The sequence below is a fragment of the Cavia porcellus genome, unplaced genomic scaffold, assembly GCF_034190915.1.
Source record: "Cavia porcellus strain 051 isolate PalLab524CR breed Dunkin Hartley unplaced genomic scaffold, mCavPor4.1 scaffold_5, whole genome shotgun sequence".
NCBI lineage: Eukaryota > Metazoa > Chordata > Mammalia > Rodentia > Caviidae > Cavia > Cavia porcellus.
Window position 1 is genome coordinate 98,709,904 of NW_026947488.1, and position 22,426 is coordinate 98,732,329.

The following is a 22,426-nucleotide window of genomic DNA, read 5'->3' on the forward strand; positions in this document are numbered from 1 at the left end:
AGGATGTGGAGTGGGCTTCTCTAGAGCTATGCAGCTACTCTGGGGCTTTGCTGACCATCAGGGGTGCATGGAGGTGAGGCTGCTTCTCTCAGCCTGTGTGTCTACACTTGGACTCCCACGATGGTGGCAGTCACACAGGGGATTGTTTGTCTGATTCTGCTAGTGGATGATAGCTATCTGAGGGAACCAAGGGCCTCAAATGATGGCCTACGGATGCACAGGACTTACCTGGCTGTGTGTTCCTGTTCCTGCTGGCTGCCTGCAGGAAGGAGTCTTCTGGTGGCAGCACCCTGAAGGTGAAGGTGGATCTGCTGGTTCTTTCTGCCCATGGTGACCACCTGTAGGACGTGGCCTTTTGGTGGCGGCACACAGCAGGCAGAGGCGTGTTTTCTGGTTCTCTTTACCTGCTCTGGGCATGTGGAGGTACAGACAAAGTTTCTGCCAAGCCATAAAACACATTATCTGGAGTCCAACAACCAAGGCAGTCCTTCTTCCCAGCAGAAATCTTCCATGCCTGGTCTTCACTGGTTTTCTGGTTTTCTGAACTCTGATCAGAACCTACCATTCAGATCAGCCTAGGACATTCCAGGCCTACTCTTTCAGGTGACATCTCTGAACCTTTCCAAACTCTTCCTACACGCTTTTTGTTGCCCATGGTCAACTGACTCTGAAAATGTGAGAAGGAAAATCCCAGAAGTGAATCCTCCCTGGGCTTTCAGTTGTGTGCTGCTGTTCTGTTGCTATAATGGACTCACCTATCCTGGCAGAACGCGAGTCCTCCTGGTATCCAGTGTGCCCTGGGCACACACTCCCTGCTGTTGGCCACTCAGGCCTCTGGCTCAGCAGACCACTGAGGGACACAGTGCTCATTTTCAGTGGCCCTTCTCTTACCGAGTAGCGCCAGAGCTACAGTGGCAACCCTGGCGACTCACATGTGCCTACGGGGATCTGTCAAGCCAGAAGACAGCCATGCTGACTTAAAAAGGGGAGAGTGACTCCAGAGCTCCAGGCCCCCTGCCACAGATTGGGAGGAGCTCGTACCATGTCAGTGTCTCCAGAGGCCAGCAGCAGCCCACAGAATCCAGAGATGCCCGTGAACCATCAGGATGGAGGCGGGAGGAGTGGGCAGGAACTGAGCCCTGTAGCCAGCAGGAGGGCATAGTAGGGGTCCAGGCACAGGGCATCCCCTCATGGCGACATCTCATGTGCTCACAGCCTTCAAGGCGGCGGCCCTGATCCAGAGGGTACCGGTGCTACGTGGCCCGGCTGGAAATGCGGCGGCGCTGTACCTGGAGCATCTTTCAGTCCATAGAGTATGCCGGGCAGCAGGACCAGGGCCAGGTAGGGCCTGGTGGTGCCTTCACCACCCTGCCAGCTTCAGGCAGTGTCTGGGACTCTCTGCACCTTCCCACTTGGTTTCTAAAGCCGGGTCCCCTGCTTCCTCTGCAGCTGCACGACTTCTTCAGTTACCTTGTGGATCACTTCACTCCCAGCAGCTGCCATGAGGGTGAGTGTGACCAACTCTATTTCCCAGCTCAGAGCCACAGGCACCAGGGAGCATGGGGCGCAAGGACAGAGCCGTGAACCCAGGGGGAGCCAGAGGAGCAGGGAGAGGTAGCAGATGGATTCCAGCGTGGGGTCTGTTCTGGTTCTAGAACCACTGCAGGCAGTGTTGTGGCAAGAGAAGTTGAGTTTAGCTAGTGCAGGACACGCAGGGTGGAAGGAGATGGAGAAGGGTCAGAAGGGTGGGAGGAGATGGAGGGGCAGGAAGGGTGGGAGGAGATGGAGAGGGGCAGGGCAGGAAGTGGGCTCCAAGCCCGCCACCAGGGGCGGCATATGCCAGGAAACTGGGAAACCCGCCTCAGAATGGCATGTCTGCCACTCAAGCAGAGGGACTAGAGTCCCATGTGTCACCAGGTGCTGGAGGATGGTGGGCTCCTAGGAATGAAGCCCCCGGGATAGGAGGGTGCAGGCAGCTGGAGATGCTATGCTCAGGGCCTGGCATTGCTGGCCTGGTCCGGTGCTGCCCACCTGGGCTTTGTTCCTCCCCCTGCTCACAGCCCTGGCTTTCACATTCCTCACCTTCTCCAGCCCACACAGACCCATTGTACTATTTCCTGTTCTCTCTCTCCTGGGTGAGCCGATGCTGGCCAGACCTGTCCCCTCACCACAGCCCTCTCTGTCTGGCCTGTGAGTGGCATGTCTGCCTACAGCCAGCTACTCCTCTGTCCATGCCAGGGGACATCCTGAGCCGCATGCTGACTGAGCAGAGCCATCCCCAGGATTCGGAGCTGGATACCTGCAGTGATTATAAAGCCATAGAGGTGCCTGCCAACTACACAGGGCCACGCCTGTCCTTCCCGCTGCTTCCTGGCCACGCCACTGCCCTGGTGGAAGCTTTTAGGCTTAAACAAGTGAGCTTGGGTGCAACAGCCCGGCGCAGGCCCAAACTATGTTAACTATAGAGACAGGGCCCCTCCTTTTCAGCCTGGGCCTCAGCAGGTCCTCAGCCCTGATGTCTCCCTGTGCATTCCGGGGGCAGAGACATAGCCTGAGGGTCCCTGTCTGGAGCCAACACTTAGGAAGGTAGGCAGACAGGAGACAGTGACAGCAAACCAGAGCCCAGGAGGTGCGCCAGGCTTGGGGAGAAGCTGGGAGGCAGAGGCTGGAAAGTGCTTTCTGAGTGCAGGACTGTGGTGCTGAGGCCAGGCCATGTGGGTGTTTGGGAGCAAGTGGGAAGAGCTGGTGCGGGATTCCGCTGGGCAGTTCCAGCAGGGGAAGCCGGAACCCCTGTAACTGTAAGCAGGGAGCTGGGAAGACTACAGGGGGACTTATGTTCCCGAATGACATGAGGAGACCCTGGACATTGAGTGAAGGGATGGTGCGAACTGGCTTGCTTTGAAAATCATCATTCTGGTTACCACGTTAAGACAGAGTATTAGCCAGATGTAGTGGTGCCTGCCTGTGATCCCAGTACTCTGTGAGGCTGAAGCAAGAGGATTCCAAGTTTGAGGCCAGCTCGAACAATTTAGTGACATAGCAGGACCCTGTCTCAAAAACAAAACAAAACAAAATAAAACACAGCTGCGGACCTAGCTGAGGGCGAAGGCCTTGGACTCAGTCTCCTGTGCCATGAGAAACACTGACTAGCGCATACAGGCAAGGCCTCTGCCTTAACGATGCAGGCACAGGGAGGAAGGAGTGGAAAGGCTGCCCAGAGGCAGAGGCACTAGAAGCCATCAGGTTTGGGCTCCGGGTCAGGTTGTGAGCCTTCCTCTTCCCCGTGTGGGAACTCAGACCCAGACGGTCCTTCGAGGTCACGGAGCAGTTTGGCGGCTGTCAGTGTCCTGAGGCCCCCACCTCCCTCCCAGCAGCAGCTGCATGCTCACTACGTCCTGCATCTCCTGCATGAGACCCAGAGGCACCTGGCGCAGCTACCAAACATCACCCGGATGTCAAGCTGCTACAGTGAGGAGCTCACAGTGTGTGGTAAGAGCGGCAGCAGCTGGAGGTTCTGGTTTGGAGGGCGGACAGGAAGGGGGCGGGCAAGTCAAGCCCCAGTGCTTCCAGCTGGTTGCCACCCTGTGCCCTGCACTGGGTGACGGAGGGTTCAAGGAGAAGGCATGTTCAGCTCGCCTTTCTGCCTGGACTCTGAGCTCACACCCCAGCTGCACTGCATGCCGGGTCCTCTCCAGTGGATTCCAGTTTGCCTATCAGCATTGAGCAAGCCCCAGCTATACATGGTCCCCTCCAGAGCAGTCCGTTTCCCAGCTGCATCCCCTGTCCTTGTGTCTTCATAGATGGCCAACGTCTGTGTACATGGACAGAGGCCCACACACAGCTCAGGGCCACAAGGGCTGCCTGCAGCCCACCCGAGTCCAGTGTGTCCTCTGTGAGCTCAGATCTCAGATCGGATATCCCAACACTCGGCAACCAGAGGGTTCCATATCCCAATCTAGGGTTCACAGCTTCTGTAGAAATCTTGCCTAATGCTGGCCCCTTAAAACCACTATGGAGCCCTCTCGTTCTGTCTATCGCTGCTAAAAAGGCAGGTCCCTTGTTCTTTATGATGACCACGTGAGGGTGAGTTAGCAAGCATCCCTTTGTGACAAGTGGGAAATCAGGAACAGCCCATTCCTCATCAGCTTTTCTTGGTGCAGTGTTTTCCTCTTTGTGGTAAAAATTAGAAGAGTAAGGACTGAGCAGCACTGATGCTCTTTCCCTTCCTCAGGAGACTTGCACGGCCAGCTGGACGACTTAATATTCATATTCTACAAGGTAGGAACACTCGCACCAACTTCCTCTCCGGGAGGCTCGGTTTGGAAGCTCGGTTTGGAAACAATGTAGTGAACACACACTTAAATAGTGCTACAATCTTGGGACTATTATTTTTTTTAAACTACTGGCTTCTCTGCAATAAACACATGGTATAAAAGCATTGTATTTTATTCAACTACATTTTCTGCTATACTGTTTAACAAATAGGAAATGTTAACAAGGAGAAAGAGGCCTCATTCAGCAACTTTCCTTTTTCTAGATAAAGAATCTTGCTTATTAACGAAGCAGCCAAAACCTATTTTCGTATCTATGTCTAGCAATAAAATGCAGACTGTAGAACAGCCGTGTGGATCGCAGTGTTTTTATGTGGTATTACTAGGTACACAGGCTATACCTCCCGAAGCACTTTTCCATGTATTTTCTTGTTTAATCCTGAGGACTCTGTGATGGGAATTATTATTATTGTTCATGTTTTAATGCAGCCAGAACTGAAAACTGGTCTCTGCCTCTCCACCTAACACCCATGTCCACACTTGTGGCTACATTCCGGCTTGACATGATCTGTTCTGACAAGGGTCACTCTGCCTGGTGAACCTGTCACTGGCAGGAGACCCGGAGAACATAGCCTTGATGCAGGCTGCCTGGGGCTCTGAGGCCATTGCTTTAACCTGCTTTCCCTCTCCCCACTGGCCTCCCCATTGTCCTGTGTCGGGAAGAATGGCCTCCCGTCGCCAGAGCGGGCGTACGTGTTCAACGGTGACTTCGTGGACCGAGGCCAGGACTCAGTGGAGATCCTGATGGTTCTATTCGCCTTCATGCTGGTTTACCCCAAAAAGTTCCATCTGAACCGAGGGAACCATGAGGACCACATGGTGAACCTGCGGTACGGTACAAGCCCAGGCCGGCTGGGCACTTCATGCCTGCTTGTGCCTATTCTAAAATAATTTTTTTTGCTAGAGTTTCTTGATATTTAAAAGTAGTTTTCTATTTTCTGAAAGTAGAATACATAGTATACAAGATTTTTAAAGATTTTAAAAATTTGACAAATTATTCTACTCTATAGGAAGGCTTTCCATATGCATATTCCTTAGCATGTAAATAAGGATCTACCCTAGAAAAAGTACAAAATTCAGATAAATGAAAAGAAGATAATTATATCTCATAATTTCTCTACTCAGAGACAACGTTGTAATTGTAAATATTTTGTTAATTATGGCTTAGTCTCTTTCTCAATAATTTCAGTACATGTGTATAAAATATGCAATTTATACTGTTTATTTTAATACCCACTTTTGCTTCTATGCCTAGATATGGTTTCACCAAGGAAGTGATGCGTAAATACAAAGTAGGAAGCTTTTATTATGGTTCTTTTGGTGGGGAGGGTTGAGATGGAGTCTTGCTATGTAGCCCAAGATGGCCTTAACCTCACAGTGATCCTCCTGCCTCAGGTCCTGAGTGCTCAGATTATAGATGCACACCACCATGTCTGGCTACTATGCTGCTTTTAGCAGAAGTTTCTCTTAGATGAAAGAAATCGAGTACGTTACTGGAAACCCACTATCTTATTACTATCATGCTTTCAGATACATGGCAAGAAAATATTAAGATGTTTCAGGATGTGTTCTGCTGGCTTCCGTTGGCCACGCTAGTTGACGAGAAAGTCCTGATTCTTCATGGTGGAGTGTCGGACAGGACTGACCTGGAGCTTTTGGCTAAATTAGACAGACACAAGGTATGGAGGAATGAAACAATGCAAATCTTACCTTTGTCTTCACTGCCAACATAAGCAAATACCTCCTGCCTGCTGAGTCCCAGAGCCTGATGAGAGGCGGGAGAAGGGTAGAGGAGAGCCCACAGTGGGTGGATGGATTAGTGTCACCTGCTCAGGGCGCTGGCTTTGCCACCTCTATGAGAGCCCCCGAACCACTGCACCTCTGCACAGTCTGTGTGTCAGCAGTGATGTGCCCCAGAAAGATCAGGGGTTCTGTCACTAAGAAAGCAAGAGAGATAGCTGTTCATATATAAATCAGGGTGTCAACATATCAGATTGTCCCTTTGGTTCCCCAAGTTTCTGTGCACACACTTCCCACACTGCGCCAGGCTCATGCGTGCGAGGGAGACTCCTGTCCACTCCAGGCTTGGCCTGTAATTGCTTCCACTTTGAAGGTCCACGGTTTCTGGATGGAGGTCCTGTTTCCTAGGTCTAGACATGGCTTCTTGTCACTTGGTAGCTGGAAGACAACTCATGTCTGCGTAACTCCAAAACTCAGCAGTCACAGAGAGGGAGGATAACTCTAGCAGAGGTAGAAGGAGGAAGGGCTCAGCACTCAATAGGCGGCCCCAAATCTTCATCACCAAACCCCTGTCTATGTCCATGTACTCAGCCCTTGAAGATTCTGGATGAGCATGGGGCCAAGGCCTCCCACCAGCTCTTGATTTTTCCCTTGTTATATTCTGCAAGTGCCCAACATGTAATTTGTTGTTAGCTCCCCAACCTCTCATATCTTGGTAGTTTTTAGTAGACTTCAGTCCATATGCTTTGCCAACCATAGGGACCTTAGGGATCTTAGGACTGTGAGAGCACTGAAGCAGGGGCATTTAGGGAAGCAGCACCGAAAGCAACTCCCTAATGTGTGGCCACAAGTTCTGGAGAGGAAGCAATGCAGCCACCCATATGATCCAGGGATCCCTGGGAAGAAAGACAGAGATGGCAGGGCCCAGAGCAAGGGTCCAGATTCAGTCTTGGAAGAGCCTTAGGGCCCCTGGGTCTTAGTCTTCTCATCTGGAGCAGAAACAACGATGCTGCCTCCTGAGGCCAGCAGGAAGGTTGGTCAGTGCGTTTACATGAAGTGCCCGAAAGGTCTCCACATGCAGGGTCCTCCTAGCTTTGTTAAGAATGAGAGTCACAGATGCTTCTCGGCCCAGATCGTGACACCCAGTGTTACACAGGATCAGAAGTGCTGGCCCTTGGGAAGGGTAGGTGGTGAGATTGTGGGTGTGGCCTGACTGTCCTCTCCCTGTGCAAGCCTGCATTTCTGCAGAGTGGTTTTCCGACTGTCACAGGAGGCCCTGTCCTCCTCAGTGGGCTCCTTCTGCTCGCCCTCCTCTGTGTGCTCACCCTGGGCCTGTCCACAGTGAGAAGGGACTTTCTGATGTCACCACTTTTAGATCTGCTTGCAGAAAGTGCTCTTTCACTCAATGTGCCCCCAGACCCCCTCTATGGACTGGACCACGGCATGCATGGCAGTGACTGTGTCACTGAAAGCTCTATTAGATTTGCCATCATAGGACTAGACCTTTGTCATTGATGTCCTTTGGAGATCATCTCTCATGGTGTCCACCTTGGTACCCAAGCACACCAGGGAGACCCACTTTCGCCTTCCGCTCAATGCCACGTGTGGCTCTGTGGCCGGAGCCTGCCTTTCCTTCTGCATGTGTCCCCTCTGTCCTCCTCTGGGTCCCAGTGCCATGGTGACTGGAGTCAGAGAGAAGACCCTGCTCAGCTCCTTCCTGCCTACAGGAAGGCCCAGGCTGCAGGAATCTCTCCTCTCCCATACATGGCTGTGCTCGGGGGCTCCCTTCCCACAGAACTGTCTCTGTCACCCATCTCCAAGCGTATGCTGTGGCTCCCTTGCCCGCTGGTATCTGTCTGAGGCTCTGTGGATGCTCGAGGCCACAGAACCAAGCCTGCCTCTCCCAGGCTTCCCCAGGTTCCCGGCAGCAGGGCTACCCAGCTAATTGGCCTTCTGTGTGCTGTGCCCTGGGTCTGGCTCACATCACAGCTCTTTTGTTTTGCAAACACAGCTAAGCAGAACCAGGGTCCCTTCAACCGAACCCTGTGACACCACGGGAGTCCATCTGATGGCCCAGATCAGCGGGGAAGGCGATGCACACAGCTTGGATGCATCAGACTTGTGTCCAAGGGGGTGGCGAGGGATTAGCGTGAGATCTCACCATGCTCCTTGGCAGCATACAACTTGAAGCCCATGAGCTGTTTACTTCCAGAACTCCCCTACATTTGTTCTGACCACAGTGAACACAGGCAACTGGGGTTCTAGGGAAATAAACCACAGACCGTACCACGGTAGCCACTTTTTTCTCTGCTCTGGCATCTGTGGGGTGACAGGAACAGTCGGCAGGCAGCCTTTCTGAGAGCAATGTGCTCCTCTCCTTGTCTGACACCACTGGGCCCCCAGGGAGAGACAATGAACCAGCTTGGTGTATCTTATACTATAGTCCTGGGGAGGAAGGACCAGTTGTAAATTTCTGGTTTGGAAATACCAAGCCGTTTGGAAAATACAATAAAGATGAAATGTTACTGAAATAAGGTGAAGTTTCCCCCAATGGTTGGCATGTGACAGTGATGTTGAAGTGCTGTGGCTGTGTCAGGCTTTTCTCTGGGTCTGCCCCTGCCTGACAAGGCCAGAGCCTATGGTGCACAGACCGTGCTCGGGGGTCACCAGGCCTGAGACTGTTCTGGAGGCCACCTTGATCTTTACAAAGTGCTGCAGTGTCCTCTCAGCCCTGTCTCTGCTCTGGACATGTTTAGATTGTCTCCACTATGAGGTGGCCGACGCCCAGGGAGCCCAAGAGGCCAGCAGAGGGGCCCCGCCTGCCCAGTGCTGCACCGTGTCCCCCGCAGAGACCCATACCCTGGTTCCTGCCCCAGAGCCGCTCACTCCCCTCCTCACTGCTCCATGCTGGCCCAGACAGCAGGACCTACAGGACTGGCCGGTCCTGCAGCGTCCCCTGCAGTGTCCCCCTGGACCCCCGGGAGCTGTCCCTGAGGGGACGGCGCTCTGTGAATTTAGAACTGGACCCGGGCTGGCAGCAAGCGGGCTCCCCTAGCATCCAGGAGCAGAAGGAACCCTCGCCTGCAGCCCCCGAGGAGGCCCTGGATGATGGAGAGCTGCAAGGGCCCACCCAGGAGGAGTGGCAACAGGTGGGTGGTGGCCAGGTTGCTGCCTGGAACCAGGTGTCATGTGTGGGAGAGGGATCGGGATGGCAAGCCACAGACATAGCTTCTCCTTCCACATGCATTCCGGGCACACGCTCTGAGGTTAGGACACCCAAGTGAACAGCAGTGTTTGTATACTACATGCCACGTTGTAGAGGTTTATAAAGGATGGGAGGGGGTGGCAGTTGGCTTAGCAGAGGGGATCCATGGTTGGTGGCTTGGCACCTCTTGGGGAAGAAGAACTAGCCACTGGGTGCCACTGCAGGCTGGGTCTGTCCCTACACAGGAGCTGCTGTGGCGCAGGGCCCTGGGAGCGGCTGTCCTCTGTTACCAGGCAACTAAGAGTTTTCCCAGAGTTCTGTGTCACATGGCCACCCTGAGCTGAAAGGGAAATGGAAAAGTGTGATGAGATTACCTCCTGAACACTGCTGCCCTCAGCACAGTCACTGTGTTAGTGAGGAAGAAGACAGAGGACAGATGGGGGAGGTCGTCCTCACTTGGCATGGTGCGTGTCAGCAGACGACTCTGGCAGCCAGGTGGGAGCCATGGCTGGGCCAAGCAATGGGGCAGGACAGTGGCAGGGAGGCCCCAAGAAGAACTGTTACAGGGAACCAGAGCAGAGTGTAGGTGGTCTCCGCCATGATTTAGAGAACACCACGAACTCACTGGGAGTCAATTCTGTGTGACCTACTGGTTCATCCAGTAGAGAGAATGCAGATATTTTAAAAAATTAAATGCAGCAGAAGTAGGTGTTGACTGGGTGGAGAGGGTGATGAGAAGGAGCAATTGAAGCTGCTTACGAGCTAGAAGCTGAGAGAGATGGGGAGGGAGGAGAGAGAGAGAGAGAGAGAGAGAGAGAGAGAGAGAGAAGGAAACAGACAGACAGAGACAGAGAGACAGGGACAGAGACAGAGCTTAGGTTTCATGCTCCCAAAAATTGATCTGGGCTTCAACACCCTTAGAATCAAAATTTTAAAATATAGGTCTCTCCTTTTGCAAAACATGACTCAATAATAACACGTTGATATTCATAAATCAAACGCAGGACATTCCGAGAGTATCAGTGTCACCAATCACAATAAGCTCAGTTATTTCATTTGAGCTATATGAAATCAGCAACCAGCACTTCCCTGGGTATCAGAACATGCAGAGTCTAGGCTGCTGGAGATTGCTCAGCTCTTCTGCAAATTCTTTTCAAAATTCTTAAGATTACCTCCAGAACTAAAATGTTGATGCACTTTGTCAGGACCCCATTGGGTATGATGCTCACCTGCCTGCCCTAAGGGCATCTATCTGCTCTTTGCAAAGTGCTCGGGAGCCTGGGCACTGACGCCAGCTCAGCATTGCTGGCTGAGGCCAGAGCTGCATCCAGAGCAGATTCATCTCTTCCCACACTGACCTTGCACCTGAGATCTGTTTTCCAGAAAGCAGTGTATACTCAGCAACTAATATACACCCACCTGCACTCATTTTGTGAATAATAAGATTCCGGAAACTTTGGGGCCCCACATATAAATGTATGCCGAACTTGACTGCATGGAAATTTATTCACATATTTTTTTTCATATATTTTCCTCTGCCTCCTCTTCCTCCTCTTCCTCCTGCTCCTCCTGTCCTTCCACCGTGGATGACTGAGAATGACCTGGTGTCTGTCTCTTGGTCCCCCAGGTGGTGGACATCCTGTGGAGTGACCCCATGCTGCAGGAGGGCTGCAAGGCCAACACTGTCCGTGGAGGGGGCTGTTACTTTGGGCCTGACGTGACTGAGCAGTTTCTGCAGAAATACAGCCTGCAGCTCCTGATCCGATCCCACGAGTGCAAGCCTGAAGGCTATGAATTCTGCCACAACCGCAAGGTGGGCAGCCCTCAAGTCCCTGCGGTGGGCGCACAGGTGTCTGGCTGAGCTGAGCCTCCAGGTTGTTACCAATGGGCTGGGACATGTGTTTGTGACCCACCCACCACAGTATCACAGTGCTCTCTATCACTCACCCCCAGCTTCTCAAGCCTCTCCAAAATTCACGGTTTGACTGAAGTCATCAGTCTGCCGCCCCAGCCTCAGGACTGAAACGGGGCCGATGTTTTCCCAAACTGATTGCATCTCTGTCCTTAAATCAGTGGCTTTCACATTTAAATGCCATGATACTGGACTGATTTCTGTCCCGTCCAGCAGGAGCTCAGCGTTTCTTGTCGTCTCTGGAGTATAATTAGTGTCAGGAATGATCTCTGGGTGTGCCCAAATGCTGTAACATTTGCCTAGCTTCATGCTCCTGCGATGGGATTCTGTATGCCTAGAAATACTAATTTTATAGCAGAAAAACAGGTTTCCATGGGAAATTTAAAAAAAAGCGTTGGGACAAATAATCTATTGACCCTGGAAACCTCTTTCCCCAGAAACCTCAGGAGGCAACGACTCGGTAGGGAACCCTGCTCTGAGACAGTTCTCAGCTGCCCACTGCTAAGAGGAACACAAGAGGTGCTTTCCGTCACCCCTGCCTTTCTTATTTGGGGTCAGAATGTGAAAACATGTTATGAATGTCCTATCAGGATTTGGGTGCCTAAGGTTCAAACCAGCAACTCCTGCTCTTGTGACATGGATGACTTCAAACTTTAAAAAGAAAGAAAAGAAAAAGACTCACAGATTAGTGTAAGGGTGGGCAGCAGACCTGACAAAGGTCAGGGCCGCGGGGGGCTGGAGGCCGGGGCTCTTCAAGGAGCGTAAATGCTGCCTCTTTTCTGTTGGACCCAGGTGCTGACCATCTTTTCTGCCTCTAACTACTACGAAGTTGGCAGTAACAGAGGGGCCTACGTCAAACTGGGGCCAGCCCTGACTCCACACATCGTGCAGTATCAAGCCACCAAGGCCACCCACACACTCACCTTGCAGCAAAGGCAAGACTTTACAATGACTGGCTTTCAGGAAAATGTTGCATTGTTTATAAAAAATATCGAGGCTTCAGATATCAATTCTATGTGAGAATTCAGAATGTGGCCGAGTCGGCGTTAAAGTCCAGACTGGACATGGTAGATGCCTTTCAGCAATCTGTTGTTGTAAGACAAGTTACTTACAAAGGAAAGAGCCTTCCCGAGCACACAGCACTAGAGGCTAGGCAGTCAGGACTCGGTCGCCCCATTAGTTCCACTGCTGGTGGGGACCCCAGAGTGTGAGCGGGAAAGAAAACATTTTGAGACAGGAAATGGGGTTCAGAGGGGTTGCCACGCCACTCATTTCACATCAACTTCTCAGGGGACACTGGGTCTCAGTGGGCACACTCTTCCTGGACCTGAGGACCTTGTGTAACTCTCTTTTTTCAAAAGTCCCGGGCCCCTTCTGAGAACCATGCCTTCAGGGGACAGAAGAGGCGCAGGCTTCCACGCAAACCCTCTTCCCCGCACCGCTTCCTTCTTCTACACTCTCAGCTCCACTCCTTACCCGTGTGAGCAGGAGTCTCAGTGAGGACCTCGCAGGGGAAGTCCATGTATGAGTCTAAGATTCTCCTGTTTTCTCTTATCTGCAAAGGATTGTGGCAGCCCCAGAAGCCACAGCCAAAGGTCCTCTCACTATCTGGGGGCTTGCAATGGATTTTGGAGCATGCATCTATTAAAGAGGGCCCCTTTTTTGGGGGGAGGAAAGAGCATAGTGATATTTAAATGTTGAGACCATTTTGAGTTTTAACTTTAGGAGAACTGCCCAGTGTTGTAAGGCGGTCATCTGTGTTTACCGTCTCACAAGGCTCGTGTGAGACATACATCGTGGCTGATTTCAGGCTGATAGATAAGGTCTCTAGGCACAGAGAATGCAGCAGCCGGCCCATGGCTGCACAGTCAGTCAGTAGTGGAGTTGGCAGGCTTGGCACTCACGACCTTATTCAGACCTGGGTGTTGAATGTCAGCCCGATATCATCACTTTTGGAGGATGGCACCCCGGTCATATAAGCTTGGAGATGTAGATTGCTGAGTAAGCATCTTAACTATCCAGCCTCCCAAGTTAAAAATCAAAGTATACAACGTCAGATCCAAATAAGTGGATAGAGAACACGTTAGTATTAACATTTGCCCTGCGCAAGTGCTGTAAAAGTGGATTATTTTAAATCATCTTGAGTTACTGACTACAGGGCAGATTTACTCAGAAAGAAGTGTTACCAAAAAAGTATAAACTGGGGCTGGGGATTTAGCCCAGTGGCAAAATGCCTGCCTTGCAAGCAAGCAGTCATGAGTTCGATCCCTGGTACCTATTTAAAAAAAAAGTGTAAACTCACCACAAGAGATTTTGCTACATAGAGCTTTATAAAAGCCAGCAACTGATGGTCCCCTGGCCCTGCTGAACCAGATCCTCCCGCTGGGGACTCAGGTGTCCTCCTACAAAGGCAGCCATGTGGGGAGTCCTGTAAGTAGTGTTTTTTGAAAGATTCACTCATTGCACTAAGTAAGCACAGCAGCACCCAGTTCTCCCAGAAGTCCCTTCTCCAGGGTACACACTGTCTGAAGTCCAGAGAAACATGGGAGCTGCAGTCAGGTTCCAGTTCCGTGAGCTCTGACATGCTGTCCTGAGAGGACTGTTGCTCCTCAGCCATTACTTCTTGCTCAGATCTCTGCTCCTGGAAGCAGTGCATCCCCCTGTCCAGGCCCCAGCTGCCCAGGGGATGCTGAGGACCATGTTGTTGAAGGATTAGGAATCTGCAGTGGTGGAGCAGGTGTGGCTGGGGGCTGGGAACGGATGGCCTCATCCATGGGTGGCTTCTTAGGACACCGTCACCCTCGCCACACATAGCTGTTCATGCAAGCAATGGGAGCACTTTGCCTGACCTTTTATTTCTTCTTACACTCTTGTTCATTCAACTTTGGACATATATTGAGCACTTCTGTTGGGCAGAGCAATATGCCTCATGTCACTTTCCCATAAGAATGGGAAAGTAAATTAGTGTTGTTTCTTACTCATAAATCTTGCTTTGCCTTGGTTACTTTTCTCTCGTTGCTGAGACAAAATACCTGATATCCAAGATTAGGAAAGGAAAGTTTTATTTAGTTTTTGGAGGTTTCAGCCCATAATTAGCTGGCTCCAAAGCAGGGTGCCCACAGGGGCAATCTTTCAAGGCAGCAGACAGCAAAAGCAGCCAGGACAAAAAGGGAGGAACAAGTTTCTTCTCCTCTCTTGTATTGTACACGGGCCACCCCGTCCTCCAGGACAGGTGTAGCACTCAGAAAATCTACTTGCCCTCTTCTTGCACAGGATGAGGATATTAACAGAGTAAGAACCCTGGCTCCTTGCTGAGTCTCTCAGTTAAACTTCTCAAGTTGACACAATGTATCAACCATAACAGCCTCAAACCCTTACCATCATAGTAAGATGTAACACATGCATGAGGTTCTGACAAAGAATCTCAGTGCTGTGTGTGTTCTGTGTGCAAGTCTTTTGCTCACTGCCAGACCTATATTTGCTCACTTCTAGTGAGCAGCGTTCTGACTTGATCAATGCCAATCACCCCCCTTTAGCAGTTGCAGGCTTTGAGGCACAGGCTGGTTAGACATCTTTACCAAAGGTGTGATCTTTCTCCAAGACTGATCTAGTCACTGTTCTATCCTGGGAAGGCTGACTGGGGAGCAGGCAGTGGGCCAGACAGGAGCTGGAACCAGGGCAGCAGGGCCAGAGAAGGGAGCCTCACTCTGCCCCTGCAGACACCACGCAGACCAGCCCTGCACACGCGTGCTACTCACTCAAGTACCAGGCCTGCCTGTGACACCAGGGAAAGGCAGGGTGGCAGTAGGGAGAGAGAAGGGCTGGAGCCTAGCCCTCACAAACTGGGCTCATGGCTGGGGGCTCACAGGTTCCAGCCCACCATGGCAGCTTAATGACTTTGCAAGTCTCTGTCTTAAAATAAAAGATAAAAAAGCAAAGGCAGGGGTGGAGCTCAGTGTGAAGGCTCTGGATTCAATCCCCAGTCCACCAGAACAAAACCCCAACAAAACAAGACTGAGCTCTCCAGGACGTTAGGAGAAGCACTAAGAGCTGTTAAGAGAAATCAGGAATGTTGTGAAGCCTGAAGCCCACGGCTGCTCACCAACCTCTCCCGCACCCTCTCCTCTCCAGGCCCAGGGTCAGCAGAGCGGAGCAGTCGGCAGTCGGCGCTGAGAGCGCTGAGGGAGAAGCTGTTTGCCCACTCTTCAGACCTCCTGCGGGAATTCAGGAAGTATGACAGGAGCCAAACTGGTAAGGATGGAGGAAAGGGGTCAGGAGAAGGGACTGAGCCAGAACCTCGCTCACGCTGGGCAGTTAGGAGAGAAAGAAATGTTCGTTAATTAACAAAAACCTCTGACTACTTCACCCATCCTGCTCCCTGGAGTTCTCATGTATCCTTCCCCAAATCTTGATATTCTAAATTTTTAACAGAACATAAGCTTGGCCAAGTACGGATGGATGTGGAGGAGGGCAAAGGAGCTAAGTGAGAATGAGTGAAGAAAGTCACAGGAGAGAGTGTTTCAGACAGCCAATGCAACAGCATGGCTTCCCCACCTTTGGGTGTGTCCCGAACTGCTCCAGATTCGATTTCACCTGCTAAAACTTGCTCTTTTGCCAGGCATGGTAGTGCACATCTATAACCCTGGCTACTTGAGAGACTGAAGCAGAAGGATCTCAAATTGGAAGCCAACCTAGGAAACTGGATAAGACCTTGTCTTAAAATAAAAAAGGACTGGGTTTGTAGCTCAGTGGTGGAGTGCCCCTGAGTTCCAGCGCAACTCCTGGCAGGGGTGGGGGACACCCCCAGAACACTCAATGAAATGTCTGAAGAACTTTGGCCCTATCAACAGTAGTAGTGATATTTATAGGTTCATAGTGGCATCCTTCCCAGGACACACGTTGTAAGCTTCCCAGTGACCCAGTGAGTAATGCAATCTCAGGAATGTGGGTTTTCTTGTAAAGCAACTAATGCTGTCTAACATATGTATATTTTATGATCTTATTTATAAGAATCTTATGTGCTTTTGAATTAAGTATAATAAAAAAACAGATGTCTGATTAAATCTGAATTACAGACAGACAACAAATGCTTTTATATACTATTTGGAAAATAGTATACTTCATTATCTGTCTCAAGTTCATGTTAAGTAGTCATCTTGTGTTTTATTTGCCAGGGCTGTTTCCAGCTGGCTTTGCCATGATCAACAAACATTATGATAATGTCCATGATTACTATTATATTTGTTTTATTTTGTTTTTTGAGACAGGGTCTCATTGAGCAGTTCAGGTTGGCTTTGAACTCACTTTGTAGCCCAGGCTGCCCTCAAACTCACTGAGATCCTCCTGCCTCAGACTCCTGAGTTCTGAGTTTACAGGCTTGTGCCACTGTGCCCAGTGTTATTGTATTATTATTATTATTGGTTTACTGATACAAGGTCTTGCATTATAAGCCCAGGCTGACCTTGAACTTGAAGTGATTCTCGTACTTCAGCTGCTCAAGTGCAGGGATCACAGGTGTACCCCCCCACATCTGCCTTCATGCCCATGCTTCCTAGCATCTGTCAAGATAGCATGTGTATTTGATGGAGGAGGGGAGACTAGAGCTATAAGCGGTGGACAGACACTGGGGCCTACCCGCAGGTGTGATCAGCTGGAGCGACTGGGCAGCGGCTCTGGAGGCCGTGCTGCACCTGGGGCTGCCGTGGTGGGTGCTGAGGCCGCAGCTGGTGAATGGCAGTGTGGGCAGCGCTCTGGACTACTCGGCCTGGCTGAAGGACCAGGCCAAGGACCGGCCCAGCCCTGAGGTGAGCCGGGCAGAGTGTGCTCCGGGCTGTTGCTGAGTGCCTCGAGCAGAGACAGCTCTACCCAGGAGCCAGAAAGTGCTGGGGACCCCAGGATGGCTCTTTCTGGCTTTCTTCCTTTTTCTTTTCCTTAGCCTGTGTTTGCGGTACTTAATGGTCACTCTCCTTGTGGGGAGTTGGCTCAGGCCCATAATGCATTTTAAATCTTTTCACCTCCTCTTCCCTGCCCTCACTTCAGCTCCTTCCATCTCTTGGTCTCCTTCCATGTGCAAAAGATCCATCACCATTTCCTGTTACCTTTTATTTTACTTTTTAACTTATTCACACTTCGGGTTCGTATATAACAGAAGCCATGTGATACTTAAGCTTATTATGTCGGATTTATTTCATTTAACATTATGGTCTCGAGGTGCATCCATCCTCCCACAAAAGATCTAAGTTTATTCTTCACGGCAGAATAGTCATCCTGTGGGTAAACACCATAGTTTCTTTATCCATCTGCTGATGGACACACATGCTGCTTCTGAGATTTAGCTCTCGTGAGTTTACGCTCCTATGAACACGTGTGTGCATGGATCCCTGTAACTTGACGTCTTTTGCTCTTTTGGGAAGACACCTAGACAGGAACCATCTGTGGCTTCCCGTGTGTCTATTCCTGGCCTGACTTCCCAACCTTGCCTCGGGTAACCGCAAGCAGACAGGCATCGATGCCACCCTGAGACCCGGGAGCCCGCACAGTGAGGGGCCTTGCTGGGCCACCTTCTAAGCCAGGCTTCCCACTGCGGTCTGGCTGGGCCACAGCCCTGCTTCGCGCCTGGGCCTGGGCTCAGCCCAGCACCTCGGCATAGCCAAGCACACTCAGGTCCTGGCGATGCGAGGGCTGTTTCATTCTGCACCATGGTGCTGTGCACCCTATTTATAAAGCATCCGGGCAGTAAATACTAACAACCTCCATGAAACCCAGGAGTAAAGTTGAAAGCAACTTTGCTGCAATATACTTCCCACACGTGAAATCTATCCACACAGAGTCTGCAGTTCAGTGGTTGTTAACATGTATGCATCCCTTGGGCCAGAGGGGAGGACCTGTTCTGGACCCCCTGCAGAAACAGCGATCTGTAGCCACTCAGACCCTCCACATGAAATGGTGCAGCATTTCCTTGTAACCCAAGCACACTCCAGGATACCCTGCATCATCCGGGTACCTTACACCTTCTGGGGGTACCCTACATCATCCAGATACCTTACATCATCTGGGTCCCCTACACCCTCCAGGGTACCCTGCATCATCTGGGTACCTTACATCATCCAGTACCCTGAACCACCCTGGTTTCCCGCAGTACCTAGGGCAATGTGCACCCTGAGTGTAGAGCTGTCACACCGTTGTGTGCATTAACTGAGAACAAGAGAAGCCGTGTGGGTGCGTTCACAGCAGACTCCGTTTCTCCCTGGGTGCCGAGCTGGTGGCATTTGTACAGTTGATTCGGCGCTTCACCCGAGGCTGAACATAAGACTAAACATAAAAGGAAAATGAGCTTCTTTCTTCTAGAACATCCAGTCGAGTTTGCTAGAAACTCTGTACCGGAACAGATCCAACCTGGAGACCATCTTTAGGATCATAGACAGTGATCACTCAGGTAAAGAACTGTTTCACACTGAACCTTTGGTCTTCTTCCCTGTGCTCCTCTCCACCCAAACACACCGGGGCAAGGAAAGCAGTGTTTTAGTGGCACACATTAAAAAGCACTTAAGCAATCAAGGCACTTGAGTGGCTACTCTGGAGGCTGAGGCAGAAGGAGCCCATAAGCCCAGCACTTAGGGCCACCTTGGACAAGACAGTGAGACTATGTCTCAAAAACAACAGCAACAACCGCAAAAGGAAGCCTGCTCAGAAAGGCAGGGCGTGGAGAAGCAGAAAGACAGGCGGGAGGATAGTTAGTTTGGGGGACAGCATCTCATTAGATGTGCTGACCTTTATGGGTCCATCGAAGATTGCACCAAAATGACGAGGGGTGGAGAGCAGAAAGGCTTTGCAACCTCACTCCCAAAATTTAAAAGCAAGCTTTAAATTCTGCAATGGTATAGATTCACCGGAAGTTATAAAAAATATACCAAGGGACTATAAGCCGTTTCCTGTTACCCCTGTCGTCCAAAGCTGTTTTTCGATCTCCTGATTTTGTGAAGGTCTAATTCACATATTACGTAATTCACCCACTCAAAGCGTGCAGTTGAGTGTCTCTGTGTATTTATTAGGTTGCAGAGACAGCAGCACCGTTTAATTTGAGGACACTCTCTCACTCCCTAAAGAAGGCCTGAACCCATTAGCGGTCCTCCCTAGCTCTGGCTCTGTCCACCACTTCCTGTCTCAATGGACTTTCCTACCCCTTACACGTAGCCCTGCTAAGCCAGCTGGAGCCCCTCACTTAGCGCGGTGAATTTAAGTTTCATCTGCGTCGCTGCAGCGTTAGTTCCTTATTTCTTTCTTGTGCTTGGATGGACCACACTTTGTTCATCCAAAATAAAATCAGTCTTAAGACTGAGCATAAAATCAGTTTAGATTTTTGATAGGCAGTTGATAGACCTTTGGATTATTTTTACACATTAGATATGATGACCAATTTTGTTACAGATACTCACGTACAATTTTTTGTGTGAAAACGCAACTTTCGGTTCTCTTGGGCACCTGCAGGGGAGGCAGAAGCTGGGGTGGGTAAGTTCAGGGTTCCGCAGAACTGGCGCCTGCTTTGCAGCGTGGCTGCGCCTGCTCACGTCTCCAGCAGGGGGCGGGAGAGCTCTAGTTGAGAATGTCCTATCCACTCGGGCTTCGATTTATTTTTATTTTTAAAAATGACCATCCTGCTAGGTGTGAAGCATCACTTTATAGCTTAAATCACTTATCCCTACTAATTAATGCTACTTCCCATGTGATTAGTGGCCATATCTTAAGTATATCTTCTTTAGAAAATCTATTCAAATTCTTGATTCATTTCTTAATAGTGTTGTCTTTGTATTTGAGTTGTAGGAATCATGATGTATTTTGGATACTAGATGCATACTTTACAAATCCTTTCTCTGATTTTGTGAACTGTCTCTTTGAGTCACAAAAGTGTTTAATTTGGAAAAATCCAATGTATTTTTTTTTTCTTTTGTTACTTTTGGTCTCATGTCTAAGAAACGGGTACATAAACCAAGGTCACAAATATTTACAAGTGTTTGAAGTTTTATAGTTTTTCTTCTACATTTGGGTCTTTCATTCTGATATAGTTAATTTTTGTAACTAGCATGGGGTAAATTTTCCAACTTCATTCTTCTGCATGTAGATATCTAGCTCCCCCATCATTGTTTTTTAAAAAAATGATTTTTTCCCAGTTGATCTTGGGCTGGGAACACAGCTAAGTGATAGAATGCTTGCTTGCACACATAAGTTCTTGGCCTTGATCCCCAGGACTTTAAAAAAAAATCAACTGACCATACATGTATGGATTCAAAGGTTATTATATTGCCAAGACTGGCCTCCATCTCCTGGGCTCAATCAGTCCTCCTGCCTCAGCCTCCCTAGTAGTTGGGAGTGTGGTCCTGTGCCAACATGACAAGTATAAAGATTTTTTTATAAGCAGGATAAACTAGTGCATGTGCTTCTCAGAAGAGGTACTCCTGAAGTTTGGGGCTGGATTACTGATCCTGGGGTGGGCCGGCCATCTTTGCATTGGGTTGTACACATCACTCCTCTGTGTTCCCTGGTGCCAGTACAGATCTTGTTCCTGGCAGTAAACGGTGTCGGCAGGTGTTGCCGCATGTCCTGCGGTGAGGTGGGCAGTGGAACAGAGCTGCCCCGGTAAGGATCATATGTGACCAGCAGTGTCCTGTTGTCCTCTTGGGGTCCACACAAGCCGTGAGGCCTGGGGGCTGCATGTGTCCAGCAGCAGGGAGTGATGTCCCCTAGGGAGGTCAGGGCAATGTGCCCAGCGGGCGAGAGGCTTATGCACACACCCTTCCCACCAGGGTTCCTTTCCCTGGATGAGCTCAGGCAGGCTTGGAAGCTGTTCAGCTCATACATGGGCACTGTCAGCACCGAGGACTGCATCTGCGACCTGGCCCAGAGCATCGACTTCAACAAGGACGGCCGCGTGGACATTAATGAGTTCCTGGAGGCCTTCCGCCTGGTGGAGCAGTCCTGCTCGGAGGGTGCCACCTGCGACCCCGTGAAGGACAGCAGCTGCAGCGGCCCCTGGGCACCCTGACAGCCTGGGTCCCTCTGGCCCCAGGGCGGTGTCCAGCTCATGGGAACTTGACCTTGCCATTGCAGTGCACGAGGGTCACCTTGCACTTGGATTTCGAGGGGCAGATGGTATGTATGGGTGCACATATGTGTGCGCATGTGCACATGTGTGTGGGTGTGTGTTTGTGTGTGCAGGTGTTTTTAAGGTACATAGAAGCCCACCCCAACTCGAGTATGAGTATTTTTAAATTCTGAAGTCTCCTGCAGATTAAGGAGACTGGTAACCCCGCTCCTTCTCTGTTTTCATTTTATACCTTTTGTTTTTTAGGGGTGGGTTGGAGATAAGGATTTAAACTGTTCTTTTACATACATTTTTCTTTAAAACTCTAAGATGAACATTTGTTTATGTGATATGAAATGATTTAATATCTAAGGACAAACAAGACTGACATTCAATGGAGAACAATAAATTTACCTTGATTAATCACAAAAACTTGAGGTCAGCCTTGTCCTTAGCGTCTCTTAAGCTTGTGGTTTTCACGACTGGTAAGTGTGTTTGATGCCTCTTTGCACCACTGTGTAGCTGATGCTCTCCTTCCAGGCCTTCAGTACTGTACGCACCAGGCTCTGAGATGTGCACCCCAGAGGGGGCACTGCAGGAGGAACAGCTGGCCACGTTGCAAAGATCTTCTGCCCTCCAGATTGCCCGCAAGTTGCATCCCGGCTTAGTGAACAGCACACTTCTAAAGTGTAGTAATGCACATGTATCCCTGACAACTTAGCTCTCACTTCCTTCAAAGATTGTCAGCTATACACAGAATAGTAAGTTCTTCTGGTTCCGGTTCCCAAGTCCACATGCTTGCAGGGCTTGGTGGTTCACAGCGGGATGCAGCATGGACAGCTTGGTGTACTCCATTGTTGGAACAGTGCTGGCCAAAAACAGTGCCTGGCCTGGTCTTGTGTTCGATCCAATGTGCAAGTGCTCCCTGAGGCCAGTCATGATTTCCCCTATTGTGTTCCACTGATTATAGAGGTTTGCACAGCTTTGTGTGGGCATCACTGTTAGAATCCTAAAGAGAGCACTCTCAAAACCAACTCTGAAAAAACAAATAAAATGAGCCAGGGAGCTGGGAACAGATCAAGGAAGCCATCACCCATCCAGCACCCAGACAGCTGTAGCCTCAAACACCTCGAAGACCTATTTTCTTAGATATGACACAC

The 22,426-nt window shown here is 50.3% G+C and overlaps 1 protein-coding gene across 1 annotated transcript; it reads left to right on the plus strand.

Annotated features, from left to right (window-relative positions):
- The first annotated feature begins 1,042 nt into the window (after nt 1-1,042).
- Ppef2 (protein phosphatase with EF-hand domain 2) lies at nt 1,043-21,698 on the plus strand. Its single transcript, XM_003469381.5, is given in 19 exon segments — nt 1,043-1,121; nt 1,216-1,243; nt 1,245-1,341; nt 1,450-1,507; nt 2,239-2,414; nt 3,375-3,489; nt 4,232-4,278; nt 4,995-5,161; nt 5,587-5,623; nt 5,862-5,883; nt 5,886-6,010; nt 8,828-9,220; nt 10,904-11,089; nt 11,981-12,123; nt 14,681-14,751; nt 15,320-15,439; nt 16,829-16,992; nt 18,536-18,623; nt 20,989-21,698. Coding segments are annotated over 19 exon segments (2,355 nt in total). The 3' UTR covers nt 21,228-21,698.
- The last annotated feature ends 728 nt before the right edge of the window (nt 21,699-22,426 follow it).